Genomic DNA, 12,047 nt, shown 5'->3' with positions numbered 1-12,047 from the left:
TTTCTAAATATTAACAAAGCTAGGTCCCCTAATAAAGGAGTTTGCAAACCAAAGAAGCAACAAAAAAGGAGCTTAAAGACCTTTACAAATATAGGTTGTGTTTTCTGATGAATCTAAGATACAGACACAAAATTGTTGCTAGTAACAAGTTTCAGCATTTTAAGAAAATGGAAAGACTGATACGTTTCAGTTGTTTGGGGTTCGTTTCCTTCTCTTTTGCATCAAGGGGCTTTGCATTTCATGTATTATCACTAAAAACTGGCTCAATACTTCCTTCTCAGAGTACACATTCATTTTTACTTTACCTCATCCATCCCTGGTCCAGTTTCTGTTATACTGTCATCACTATTGCTTTCATCTTCCTCGTCCTCATCATCTCCCCAAAGTCTCTCATCCAGTTTATCTGCTTCAGCATCTCCAAGGTTTCCCATCTGTTTCTCTAGTTCTTCGTCATCGTCAGATTTTTCATCCTCTTCTATGGAAAATAATACACCACAACATATCAGGCACATCTGGCCCAATTCAAAGCTCCACAGTCTCTTCAGTGAATATTCAGAACTCCCCTCAAGCAAGGACTTTACCATTCCCTGTAACATGCTGGGAAAAGGCAGAGATCTTGGAGGGCAGGTGTGAGTCAGAACAGGAAACGTTGGCCAGAATGATGGACAAATATTCTGACTTTTTAATTTTGTTCAAATCAAAGCCCAAAAATGGCTAGATCTCAGGAGTACACCTCAAACTAGGCATCACTATTTGAATACATACATTGGTTTGTATTTGGTGAGAGAGGCATCCCCCCTTTCCCCTTACATACAAGATACAAACCTTGTTTTTCTTGATCCCCATCATATGTTTTTCCTTCAAAATCTTCTGACATTTCAATTGCATTGTCCTCTCCTTCAATATCTGGTTTAGATTCTGGGTCTTCATTGTCCTTCTCTTGACCCCTCTGGGAGGTATCTTCTACCTGGATTGTTAGACCAACAATTATTCTTGCTCCTTAAATAGCATTAGTTGCTTTTTCTTAACTTGGAAAAGCTCCTTCGATGCTTATTCAAAATCTCACGGAAAATGGGTGGATCCAATAAAGAGTTTTTCTCTAAAAGAAACAGCCCTTGTTCAGCAGAAGGGAGCCACTAGATCAGTGGTTCTCAATCTTTTTTTTGCTGCAGCCCCAACTTCAGCAGCGGTGTGTGGGTGGCATGCACATGCATGCACACAACAATTGAGGTGGCATGGAGGCAGCCATTGCCATAGCTCCACAGCCTTTGCCACCACCCACATGCCACTGCCGCTGCAGAGGCAACCTGGTTACCCCGGGAAAGGGGCCAAGGTCGCTACCCCAAGGTTGAGAACCACTGCACTAGATCTAATCCACTGTTTTCTTAATCAAAATGGTATAACAACTGATTTTGATGTCCATTGGAACTCATGACGCTTTCTTCAAATTATCAGCAGCCTGATTTTTCCCCCTGGTCAGGGAAAACCTATTAAACTACCATTATGAAAATAATACAAAAGCATTTATTCACAGCAGGCATATGAAAAGTAAGCAAATTTTGGCTTTCCATAAAGTATCAATATCCACCAGTCATTCACCTGGCTATTCTGCAGCCATTCTCCCATGTATACATACCTGATCTTCGTTTTCGATCTTGTCACTCACATCCTTTTTGCCTTCTCCTTCTCCGATGCCACCTCCTTCATAGTCATGGAACTCTGTTGCTCCCTCTCCTGCTTCCTCTTCCAAGAGTTCTTTGGGCAAACAAAAGCCCTAATACAAAAAACAAACACTCTCTGAAGCAGATGTCGCAATCTAGTTAAAATGATACGCTTTCACAGGATTAGATTTATTATTCTAAGAACTTGAGGTGCTGGCATGTATATGTATCTAATAAAACCCTATTTTCAAACTTGCCAAAAATGCTAATTAGACAATTTGATCCGTTGCTAAGGTTTCACAAACTGTGTAGGCTGATTACTTTGGATATTGCTTTTTGGGAAACCTGCATTTTTGAGTCTTTTGCTGGGAACAAATAAAACTTCACACCACCAACCCATGATGTGAAGTACATTTTTAAACAGGTTAATTGTGCTTATTTTTATGTAATGACTCTCTTGATTATAAGCTCCCCAGAATGTGCTGTAGAGGTTTGTTTTAAAAAAATTAAAATCAGACTTAGGGCATTCTGGAAATTGCACTTATTCTATGCTAGGAAGTCATATTCTAACAGTTATGACTACCTCCTCCTCATTAGAGAAGTGGTAACTCCCCTGCTGAACATCAAATGAATAAATGAAGATGATGGTGAAATTGTGGGCTTTTATGTATTTTTATAATTGTTGCTTTATTTATATTGTAAGCCATCTTGAGTTCCACAAGGAAGAAAGGTGGCTAATAAGAGTTTTAATAAATGAAAAAAATAGCACCAACAGTAGAATCCATTCAATTCCTACTAACACTTAAATATCTGAGAAAGTAATATTTCCTTACCTTCTGGGCAAGTTCAGTAAATATGTTAGCTAGAACAGAAAGCAATTTCCCAGTACTCCTATGGGTTGCCAAGGAAACCGTGAGGTAGAAGAGGATAATATTGGAATACTTGTAGAGTACCGGCATTAGACGCACCAGTAGATGGCAAGATTGATTAAAAAGCTGCAGACAATAAACAAAAGTATATTAAAATGGGTTTAAATCTCTAAAGTATGCTCCTAGAAGCTTGTACCAGAGTATTTGTTTTCAAAAGTGTCTCAGAAACATATTGCATTTTTGAAGCAAAATGAACGGAAACCAGCACAAACTCTAGAAAGTTAAGTTCACAGTTTCTTCCCACTAAACCAAGCTGTCATAATAGTCAAAGAGTTGAAACTGGTGTATTTTTACCTTGCATTTATTGGCTGTGTAATCTTCTCCATAGGATTTCAGCCGCTCCAGAAGTTCAGAAATGGCTGAAATTATTTTCTGTGCTTGCAAAGAATTCACATCAGAACAGATATCTTCATCCAAGAGCCTAGTCAAAAGTCCTGATTTGAGTCTGTCAGCTGAGGGTGCTCCTTAGGTAGAAAGCACAGAAAACGAAAATAATCAATGTCATGTTTCAAATGGGCTCTTGGCAATCCACTAATCCCCATCTCGCCCAGGCTAGCTATCTGTGTTCAGTTACAGACAGGAAGATTTCTTCTTAATGTGAAGCAGCACAGTTCAACGGGGGGGATCCTTACCATCCTCCAAAGAGGTTTCTTTCTCTCCTTTTTCTTTTCTTCTTTCTACTAAACACTGTATAGCACTCAAGATAGCATGGATTGCAAGTTCCACTTGTTCAGAAAAGTGCTCTACAAAATCATCAGTTGAGTTTTGGTCCTCTTTAGAAACATAACAGAAATGTTAGTTGAAATGTAGTTGAAAAAATCCACTACAGCCAATATATGATTATGACACAGAAAAAGCACTGTTCTCGTTACAACTGTGTATTAAACTTAAGTTTTAAGCAACACAAAGAGGACTGAAAACAGGAATTAGTTAAAGATGTGACAGTTGAGCAGTTCTCAAACATGACACCCGGGACATATCTTTTAAAATATGCTTTTTGATGCATTTTAAAAGATTTTCTTGGCCAGCTCCCACATAATTTATCCAGTGTCCTCCTAATGAATTCAGGATAGCAAGATTTATGATGATTTTGAACACTTTACCCTCTCGTTTGATCTATTCATCAGGGCTCACGAATGTCTATCTCAACTCAGTGCATGGCACCCTTATGATCACAGGATCATAAAGAGATTAGCACCTATTTTATTATAGGTAGCCACACATGCTTATATCCACACATGGCCACAAGGCAATATATATATATATATATATATAAGACTACTGTTTAACCGATTACAAGGGGGAAAGAAGTGTTGTTACCATCACAATGTGAAATGGAACTGAACAGCTGTGCCTTCCAAATGGCAAAGTCATCTACACTTCTATTAATTTCTCCTTGGATGTATACAAGGCTTCTGATTAGTGCAGGCTGAGATGCAACTCGGCAGCCTTCCACATCTGGTAATGCAAACAAAGATTCTACATCTTGCAGCTGAGTTGAAATCTGAAACAAAGATTCTATCCTCGAAGAGCACACCTCAAAGCTTTTCCTGTAGTAAGAGAAAAAATGAGCTGCATTTAAAGAACCACATTTTAACCTGAACATTTGCTTCTTAAAGGGGGCGAAGCAGAACTTTTTAAATTACTCAAATGCAATACTTTTGCACTTACAAAGAATTTGATGCCAGACAAAACTGGATATCCTATAGCACAAAACAGTTCAAACTTTATTTATTAAAAAGAGGTTTTCTTGCTCCTATAAATAGGATCCTTTCTCCTCTCCCTAGCAACCCCCTAAATTTACTTGAAAAGCTGATGCTGAGCATTGGAGAAGTTTTGGCACAGGAGCTACACTAAGGAGCAGGAAATCAGTCAAAACCAGTCCCAGCTTCTTCTGCTTTCCAGGGGAAAAAGCACACTGAAGCAAACTCTATACTTTCTGTTCACTACGAATCTTATATTCCAATAGCGAATACCACCCTTTTGATACTTAAACTAGGTGAGCAGAGCAGTGAACTGGCAAAATGGATCTTTCTACAAACCTGAAAAGAACTCAAGGTTTGCAGAAAAATGTGAAATCTAAAGAAAATACATTGAGGGCTTTAACAAATGCCGAAGTGATAAAAGCAGTGTCTGTAAACAACAGATTCCCTCACTGGCTGTGGCTATGCAATCACAGTACTCCAGGCTGATTCTGTCAGTAAAAGGAAGGGGGAGGAGGCAGGGCCCTTTCTAGGTCTCTTTTGACCTTTCAGGGAGGACTCATTTGGGTCAGGTCTGATTAGAGTAGCCAGCTCCAAGTTGGGAAACCCCTGAAGATTTTGTGGAGGAGTCTGAGGACAGCAGGGTTTGGGGAGGTGGGAGGCCTAAAGTGGATATAATGCCATAGAATCCCCCTTATACATCAGCTGTTTTTTCCAGGGGGACAGATCTCTGTTATCCGGAGTTCAGGTATAATTCTGAGAGATCTGCAGGTCCTAACTAGAGGCTGGCAACCCTAGGTCTGACAGCAGCCTCCTGATACTCTGATACCACCCCAATTGCATGACTCATTTATACTGCAAAATGAAATAAGTCTATACAGCAGCAGTAAGTGCCCTGGGTTGTGGATTCCAGAGGCCTGATAGGCCTCCTTTCAGCATGTGCATGTAGGTAAGCATTTTGTAAATTAGGGTAAATGTAATAGAAAATAGAACAAAACTTCTCTTTCCATGCTGTAAAATGGACTTCACACTTCTTATAATATTTAGAGACTGCCCATCTCTACAAGTGGGCTCTTGGTGGTTTACAAAACTGTTAAAATTTCATAATCAAAATTTAAAACATCCTATAATTAAAACGCTCAACCCAAGCCCCCTCCAGCCCACCTCAACCTGCTGTAAATTTTATTTACCATGAATGGAAAAGAGTCTCACAGGACAGCTGTCTTATTCTGTCCACATCTGCTTTTATTGCCTTAACTTCCACCAGCATACTCTTCACCCTGGCAGACAACTGTTGACAAAGTGAGTCATGTTTTTGCATCTTGCACCCAATAGGCAGCTGGTCTGAGGTCACTGGAGTGAGATATTGTAACTCTGAAGGGCTATGTTCAAGTGTTGACCCTGGAGCTTTTGTTAGGTTCAGTTCACTTCTTTCACATTTGGGACCGACTGACTGCACGTCTGTCCTGGGAGCACTAACAAATTGGCCCTTCGGACAACACTCCAGAAGCCAAGACAGCTGCTCGAGGACCATCACAACTTGCATGGCAAGGTACTGTAACCTGTCAGTCCATTGCTGAACTCCATCTTGAGGAGGAAACGCTACATCATATTCATTACTGATGGTCAGTTTGGCATCTATCTCCTGTACACAGCTCAGAAGATTCCTGTTTTTGACATTCAGAGAGAAGACATTCGTTGATATTCAATATATCATCAATACAGCTCAACCCACATATAGCCACCCAATCAAGAAGCTATTCTGGGTCCTTGAGGACAGGAAATGCATGTTAAAACATATCCAGTTCATACTGGTAAACTGAATATACTGATAAAACAGATACTATTGAGCTGCACCCACATCACTTAAAAAGTATTATGAAGACAAGACAGACTGTATACATTAATTATAAAGCAAAAGTACACATAGAATTATAGTAAAGTTACTCTGTTGTGAGCAGAATAAAGTGAGATAATTCAAAGGGTTTCATAGCAAAAAAAAATTCTCAAGTCAACAGTTAAATTTTACCAATAAATCACAGGCTGCCCTACTGGGATTGTCCAGGCTAGCCTGATTTTATGAGATCTCAGAGGCAAGCAAGGTCAGCCTTGGTTAGGCTTTGGATGGGAGACTAACTAAGGAAGCCCAGGATCACTACACAGAGGCAGGCAATGGCAAGACACCTCTGAAGTCACTTGCCTTGAAGACACTATGGGGCCTCCATATACTGGCCGTCACTTGACAGCAAAAACAAACAAGAACACATAAATAAATTACAGATTTGTGGACATTTGTAGTTTTGGGATTAGCTGTCCTCAATATGCTTATGATATCCAGCTCCTTACCCAAGCTGCCTGAACCACTTCCTGGTTGCTGTCCTTAAATGACTAGCGAATGGAAAGCTAAATCCTGACACGACAGAGGGACTGCTGGTTGGGAAGGTGGAGATCTTGAAGGATACTGTGTTCCCCACTTCCGATGTGGTTCAGCTGACAGTTATGAGACTAGGCATTAAACTGGATCCAACATTACTGTTGGAAAAGCAAGTTTATGTGCATATTCAGTCTAGCCTGGAATATGGCCCCTAAATGGCCAACCTAGCCACCTGGATTCACACCATTTTAACATCGAGAGTAGATTAATATACCGTATTCTATCCCGGTGTCCACTCAAAGTCAACTAAGAATCTCCAGTTGGTTCAGAATGCCTCATCTTGGTTATTATCAAGAGCTAAGTGAAGCATGTATATCTCTTCTATTCTGCAATCACTCCACTGGCTGCTTATCAGTTACTGGGCTCAATTCAAGATATTGGCTATCCCAATGCCTGTCATGACCATTAACCCTCATGTCTGCAGTACTGCAGCATGGCTCCTTTGCATGCACATGGTCCCAAGTTCAATCTCCATTTAGAAGAAGAAGAAGAAGAAGAAGAAGAAGAAGAAGAAGAAGAAGAAGAAGAAGAAGAAGAAGAAGAAGAAGAAGAAGAAGAAGAAGAAGAAGAGTTGGTTCTTATATGCCGCTTTTCCCTACCTGAAGGAGGCTCAAAGCGGCTTACAGTCGCCTTCCCATTCCTCTCCCCACAACAGACACCCTGTGAGGTGGGTGAGGCTGAGAGAGCCCTGATATCACCGCCCGGTCAGAACAGTTTTATCAGTGCCGTGGCGAGCCCAAGGTCACCCAGCTTGTTGCATGTGGGGGAGCGCAGAATCGAACCTGGCATGCCAGATTAGAAGTCCGCACTCCTAACCACTACACCAAACTGTCTCTAAAAGCAGCAGGATGTAGATGATATGAAGACCAAAGAGAAGCCCTGCCAGTTTAAGTAAACAGTACTGACTCAATATAAGGGCAACTGACTCAGAACAAGTCTGTCTCAGTATAACTTCATATGTGCTCAAAGGCAGGGTCAAGTCTGCTTTAGGCCCAGGGGTCCAGGATCAAAAGAAACACAGGAGGTGCTTCCAGACCCAGAACATAACTCTGGCGCCTCACCCATCCTCAATACATGTACAGGGGGTTGGGATCCTTACCTAGCCTTAGAAATTGAACAACACTGCTTCTCTGTGACTTGTGCGGCTCTAAATTCTTGTTGCTTGCTAATTAAAAAAATTAACTTAAGTAGTTTGCGACCTGTGTCTTGGTTCTGAACCTTGCTTTTTAAATGAGCTAGCACACAGAAAACAGAGGATCAAGTACCTCAAGATAACCCACTGCTCCGTCAAGCCGGTGAGAGCACTCCTCTGTTTCACAAGCATCTTCATCAGGTGTGCAGTGAATCCTTTGCATCTTTCAATTGCACCAAGACCAATTTCCTGCAGTGACAAGGTAGGAGGTGTTTATTTTTGTAATTTTTTTGAAAAATAATATGGCTGTTTACCACTGTTAGCAAAAGAAATGAGAATCCCCCCCCCCCCCCCCGTATGCTAGTTCTATCATTTTTATTTTTGTGTTTCCTGGTGGAAATAGTTTGTATATATTGGTGGAATGGAAACACTGGGCTTGGTCAGAATTTATTCTCAGCAGTGGACTGGATGAAATATCCCAACAACTCTGATTGTGGTTTTAAATATAAAAGGTAAGAATGGATGCTAGATTCTCAGTGGAGCATAGGTGCACACAGCGATCTGCCAGTGCTTCAGAAGAACAGTTACAAGACTGGATTGTCCAGGTATAAGAATTAAGTTACTTTTCTGGATGATCTACATATGGTTCTATTTTAATTGATTTAACATGCTGTGTCACCTTTCTAGCTCATTCAAGGTGGTTTATAATAAAAAGAAAAAGAAAACGGCCTACACAGATCTAATTGAAACAATTGGAGTGGTTTACAAAACATAATAATACAAAGAAAACCAATAACCATCTCCCTATCCTCTTAACTGTCCCCTGCTGGGTCAACTGAAGCTAGAGAATTTTAAACAACGGAGAGCCAAGGGAGGAGGAGAAAGGACCCATATCATTCCCAATATGGACTCAGCTATAAGCCTGGCAGAAAAGTGGCATTTTGAATAATCAACTACAACAAGAAATATCAACTGCAGCTTCTTTGAAAAATTGAACAGGAAACTACAACTACCAGCTGTTTAGCGAGTACCTGGAAAGCATGCAGTGAATTTGGCAACTGTGCACACTTTGTAATAAGTGGTATATAGAAGTGACACATTAGCAGATTTGGCTGATATTTTCATCTTTCTTCACTTACAATATGTACAATGTGAGAAACAGAAAAAATACCTGAGAAAAATACATGGGCTTGAAATACTTTGTCAAATGGGCAGCAGCAAATGATCCTGTTTCAGCCATTCAAAATAAAAGTTAAACAAAGTATCTATTATTGTATGAAGTTACTGATTTACCTTTGAAGGTGCCAATAATGCTGTCTGAAGCCTACAGTGGCGTGCAAGAGACTGATAAAAGTACTTCTGGCATCCATCCCAGGATGAAGAGATCTCAGAAAGTAACCTGCAAAGTATAGTATATGAAATTTCCCCCTGCTGGAAGGTAGCGGTATGCAACCTCAAGTCTTTCAAGGACAAAGAAAGGCAAGTTCAAGTCTTCTGTAAACAACCAATCAAACTTTATTATATAAAAATAAAAATATTTTCCCCATTGGCTGAAAGATGTTGTAGTTGAGAGACAGAATACATAGACTCCTTGCTCCATTGCTTATTGGACTGTCCAAAATTTTACGGAATCAGAGTAATGCTTCTTTCTCCCTTTTTAAAGGATATGGTTTGTCTCTCATCCTATCGAGAGTTGCAAATCCTTCTGGAGGGAAGGGACTGTAAAATTGCCATGGCTGTTGCAAAACTTTCTCTCATGTAATTAAATTTAATGGATTGCCATATATGGTTACAATGAGGACAGGGGATTGTGCTGTATTGCTATTGTGTTTGCTGATATCCAAGATCAGTTATTGCATTATGGTTATACCTGTATCATTCACTGATACCAGATATTTGTATCTGGTAATGATTTTATTCCTGATTAGTCAAAAGAGCATAAATAAATAAATGAAGGAGAAAAAAATATAAAAATATTTTATGCTACTCTTCCATTCTATACAAGGCATGACAGTGCACACACTTTTGAAGTTCAGCCATGGTTTTTGCAGACCTACCTAACACTGTATGCTACGTTTAAGAAGTAATATTGTCAGCTTAAGTTCGCTGGTACCAAAAGGGCAACATAGTCAGAAGCCAGTGTGCTGCCACATCTAACTGGGGAAGCTTTCATAGATTTGAGTGTCTGTTAAATTGCATTGAGAGCAAGGTGGTACACTTTTATATCACTTTTGCTGAGTGAAGAGGATGTTCAGAGATGGTGCCTTTCCTGAACAGCACTCTTTTAGGAGCTGAACAGGGAACCTGCACTTTTCCCTCTGTTAGATGAGAGATTTGTGGAAGGAAGATGCAACAGTCACTTCCAGACTAGTTTTCTATAAATCGCTCTACGTGGCGTTCCCTTGTCTTTGGCCCAGAAATAACAGTTGGTACAAAATCCAGCTGGCAGACCCATATCCTGTGCTGAGGCAGCTGCATTGGCTGCTAATCATGCACCGCAGTGGTCCCCAACCTTTTTCAGGCCAGGGACCGGGGGGGGGGGGGGGAGAGGGAGAGCAGTGCTCGCCAGCAGGCACAAATGCGCAGGTGCGGAGCTGCTGCGCCTGTGTATTTGCGCCTGTGCCTCCCCCTGTAGCGCAGCACTCGTCGGCATGTAGGTGCGGAATTGCTGCGCCTGCATGTTTGCACCCTCGCTTCCCCACGCAGTGAAGCTGCTGTGCCTGCGTGTTTGTGCCCCCGTCTCCCCCCCACAGCGCGCCTAGGCTTGAGCGATTTGGCTGCCAAAGCAGCCAATCACTCCCGGCGCAGCAAGCGCCACAGGGGGGGGGAGGGAGGTGCACCCAATGGTGTGCTGGTGCCTGCAGCTCCCTCCCCCCCCCTACTGCGGCCCGGTAATGAGGGCTCCATGGCCCGGTACTGGGCCGTGGCCCGGGGGTTGGGGAACACTGATGTACCAGATCAAGTTCAAGGTTTTGGTACTTATCTTCAAAGCCATTTGTGGTCTGGGGCCCACATATCCAAAGGACCACTTGTTTTATTATGCCCCTCACAGGGCTCCTTGCTCTGTGGGTTTGAATCTGCTGGCGATTCCCAGTTCACGGGAGGCATGCCTGGCCTCGACCAGGGCCAGAGCCTTCTTGGTCCTGGCTCCAACCTGGTGGAATGAGCTCCCAGAAAGAGCTATCTTTCTTAGAAAGCGCCTTAGAAAGAGCTATCACAGTTCCGCAAGGTGTGCAAGATGGAGCTCTTCTGCCAGGCATTTGGTGGAGGCCAAGCTAAAGAAGATCTGGGTCCCTCCTTTACAGGCCCTCCAGATGTCCAACCATCTGGGCAGGTGGCCTCTCATGATGTTAGTGGACAGTGTGTACTGGGTGTGGACTGGTGGGTTGGGACGCAACAGTCAGTATGATGCTGCTTGCAAGACTTGTATTTTATTCTGTTTTTATGGGTTTTATTGTAAACCGCCATGAGCCATCGTGCCCTGGGAATGGTGGCCAATAAATTTAAATATAAGCAAACAAATGAATAAATAAGACGGTGACTGGATATTAGACCTCAACTGAGTTTATCTGACTTATCCCCTTTGCAAGTTCTCTTCAATTATTCAGCCACTTTAGTATAAAAGGGATCTTCTCCCTCTCCCAAATCAGCGGCTACTGAGTCTGCACATAAGCACTACCTGGCAGCCGAACTGGGACTAATTGAAAAGAATGAAATGGCAAAGCGTAGGTGGATGAATTATGCAAAGGTATAATTTTGTTTGTGTTCTGTAATAGAGTGAATAGCCCTAGCATATAACTTAGGAGTTAAGCAATGTGGGCAAAACACCTCTACTCCTCTCTTGCACCTTGATGGCACGCTCATTCCTTTGAAAGCAAGTACATTCTGAATAAATAATATGCATTAATATACCACCCCTCCCCATAGGGGCTCAGAATGGTTTACAACAGAAAATTATATATACATAATAAAATAAAATACTAAACAGGAATTGTGCCACTACGTTTTGCACTAGCTGTGAACTCCAGATCAGGGACAAGGGCAGCCCTGAGTAGAGCAAGTTACGGTAATTCAGTCTGGAGGTGACCATTACAAGGATCACTCTGCGTAGGTCTTCTGGGGCCAGATAGGGTGCTAGTGGCTTCACCTGGTGCAGCTGGTAGAACGATGGGCAGGCTACATTTATGA

General features: G+C 41.8%; 1 protein-coding gene across 2 annotated transcripts in view; it reads right to left on the bottom strand.

Moving 5' to 3' along the window:
* The window catches only part of MDN1 (midasin AAA ATPase 1), a 136,135-nt gene that overhangs the window by 19,071 nt on the left and 105,017 nt on the right, over positions 1 to 12,047 (bottom strand). For both annotated transcript variants that reach the window (XM_077304325.1, XM_077304335.1), the window contains exons 77-86: positions 9,153 to 9,258; positions 7,993 to 8,108; positions 5,484 to 5,960; positions 3,911 to 4,140; positions 3,223 to 3,363; positions 2,885 to 3,054; positions 2,495 to 2,656; positions 1,637 to 1,774; positions 826 to 967; positions 306 to 475 (exon numbers count right to left, since the gene is read on the bottom strand). In XM_077304325.1, the coding sequence (XP_077160440.1) occupies positions 306 to 475; positions 826 to 967; positions 1,637 to 1,774; positions 2,495 to 2,656; positions 2,885 to 3,054; positions 3,223 to 3,363; positions 3,911 to 4,140; positions 5,484 to 5,960; positions 7,993 to 8,108; positions 9,153 to 9,258 (1,852 nt within the window). The remainder of the gene's footprint in view (positions 1 to 305; positions 476 to 825; positions 968 to 1,636; positions 1,775 to 2,494; positions 2,657 to 2,884; positions 3,055 to 3,222; positions 3,364 to 3,910; positions 4,141 to 5,483; positions 5,961 to 7,992; positions 8,109 to 9,152; positions 9,259 to 12,047) is intronic.

This window comes from Paroedura picta, chromosome 1 (assembly GCF_049243985.1).
Source record: "Paroedura picta isolate Pp20150507F chromosome 1, Ppicta_v3.0, whole genome shotgun sequence".
Taxonomy (NCBI): Eukaryota; Metazoa; Chordata; class Lepidosauria; order Squamata; family Gekkonidae; genus Paroedura; species Paroedura picta.
Note: the sequence above shows the minus strand (reverse complement) of the source record. Positions and strands in the feature narration are given on the sequence as shown.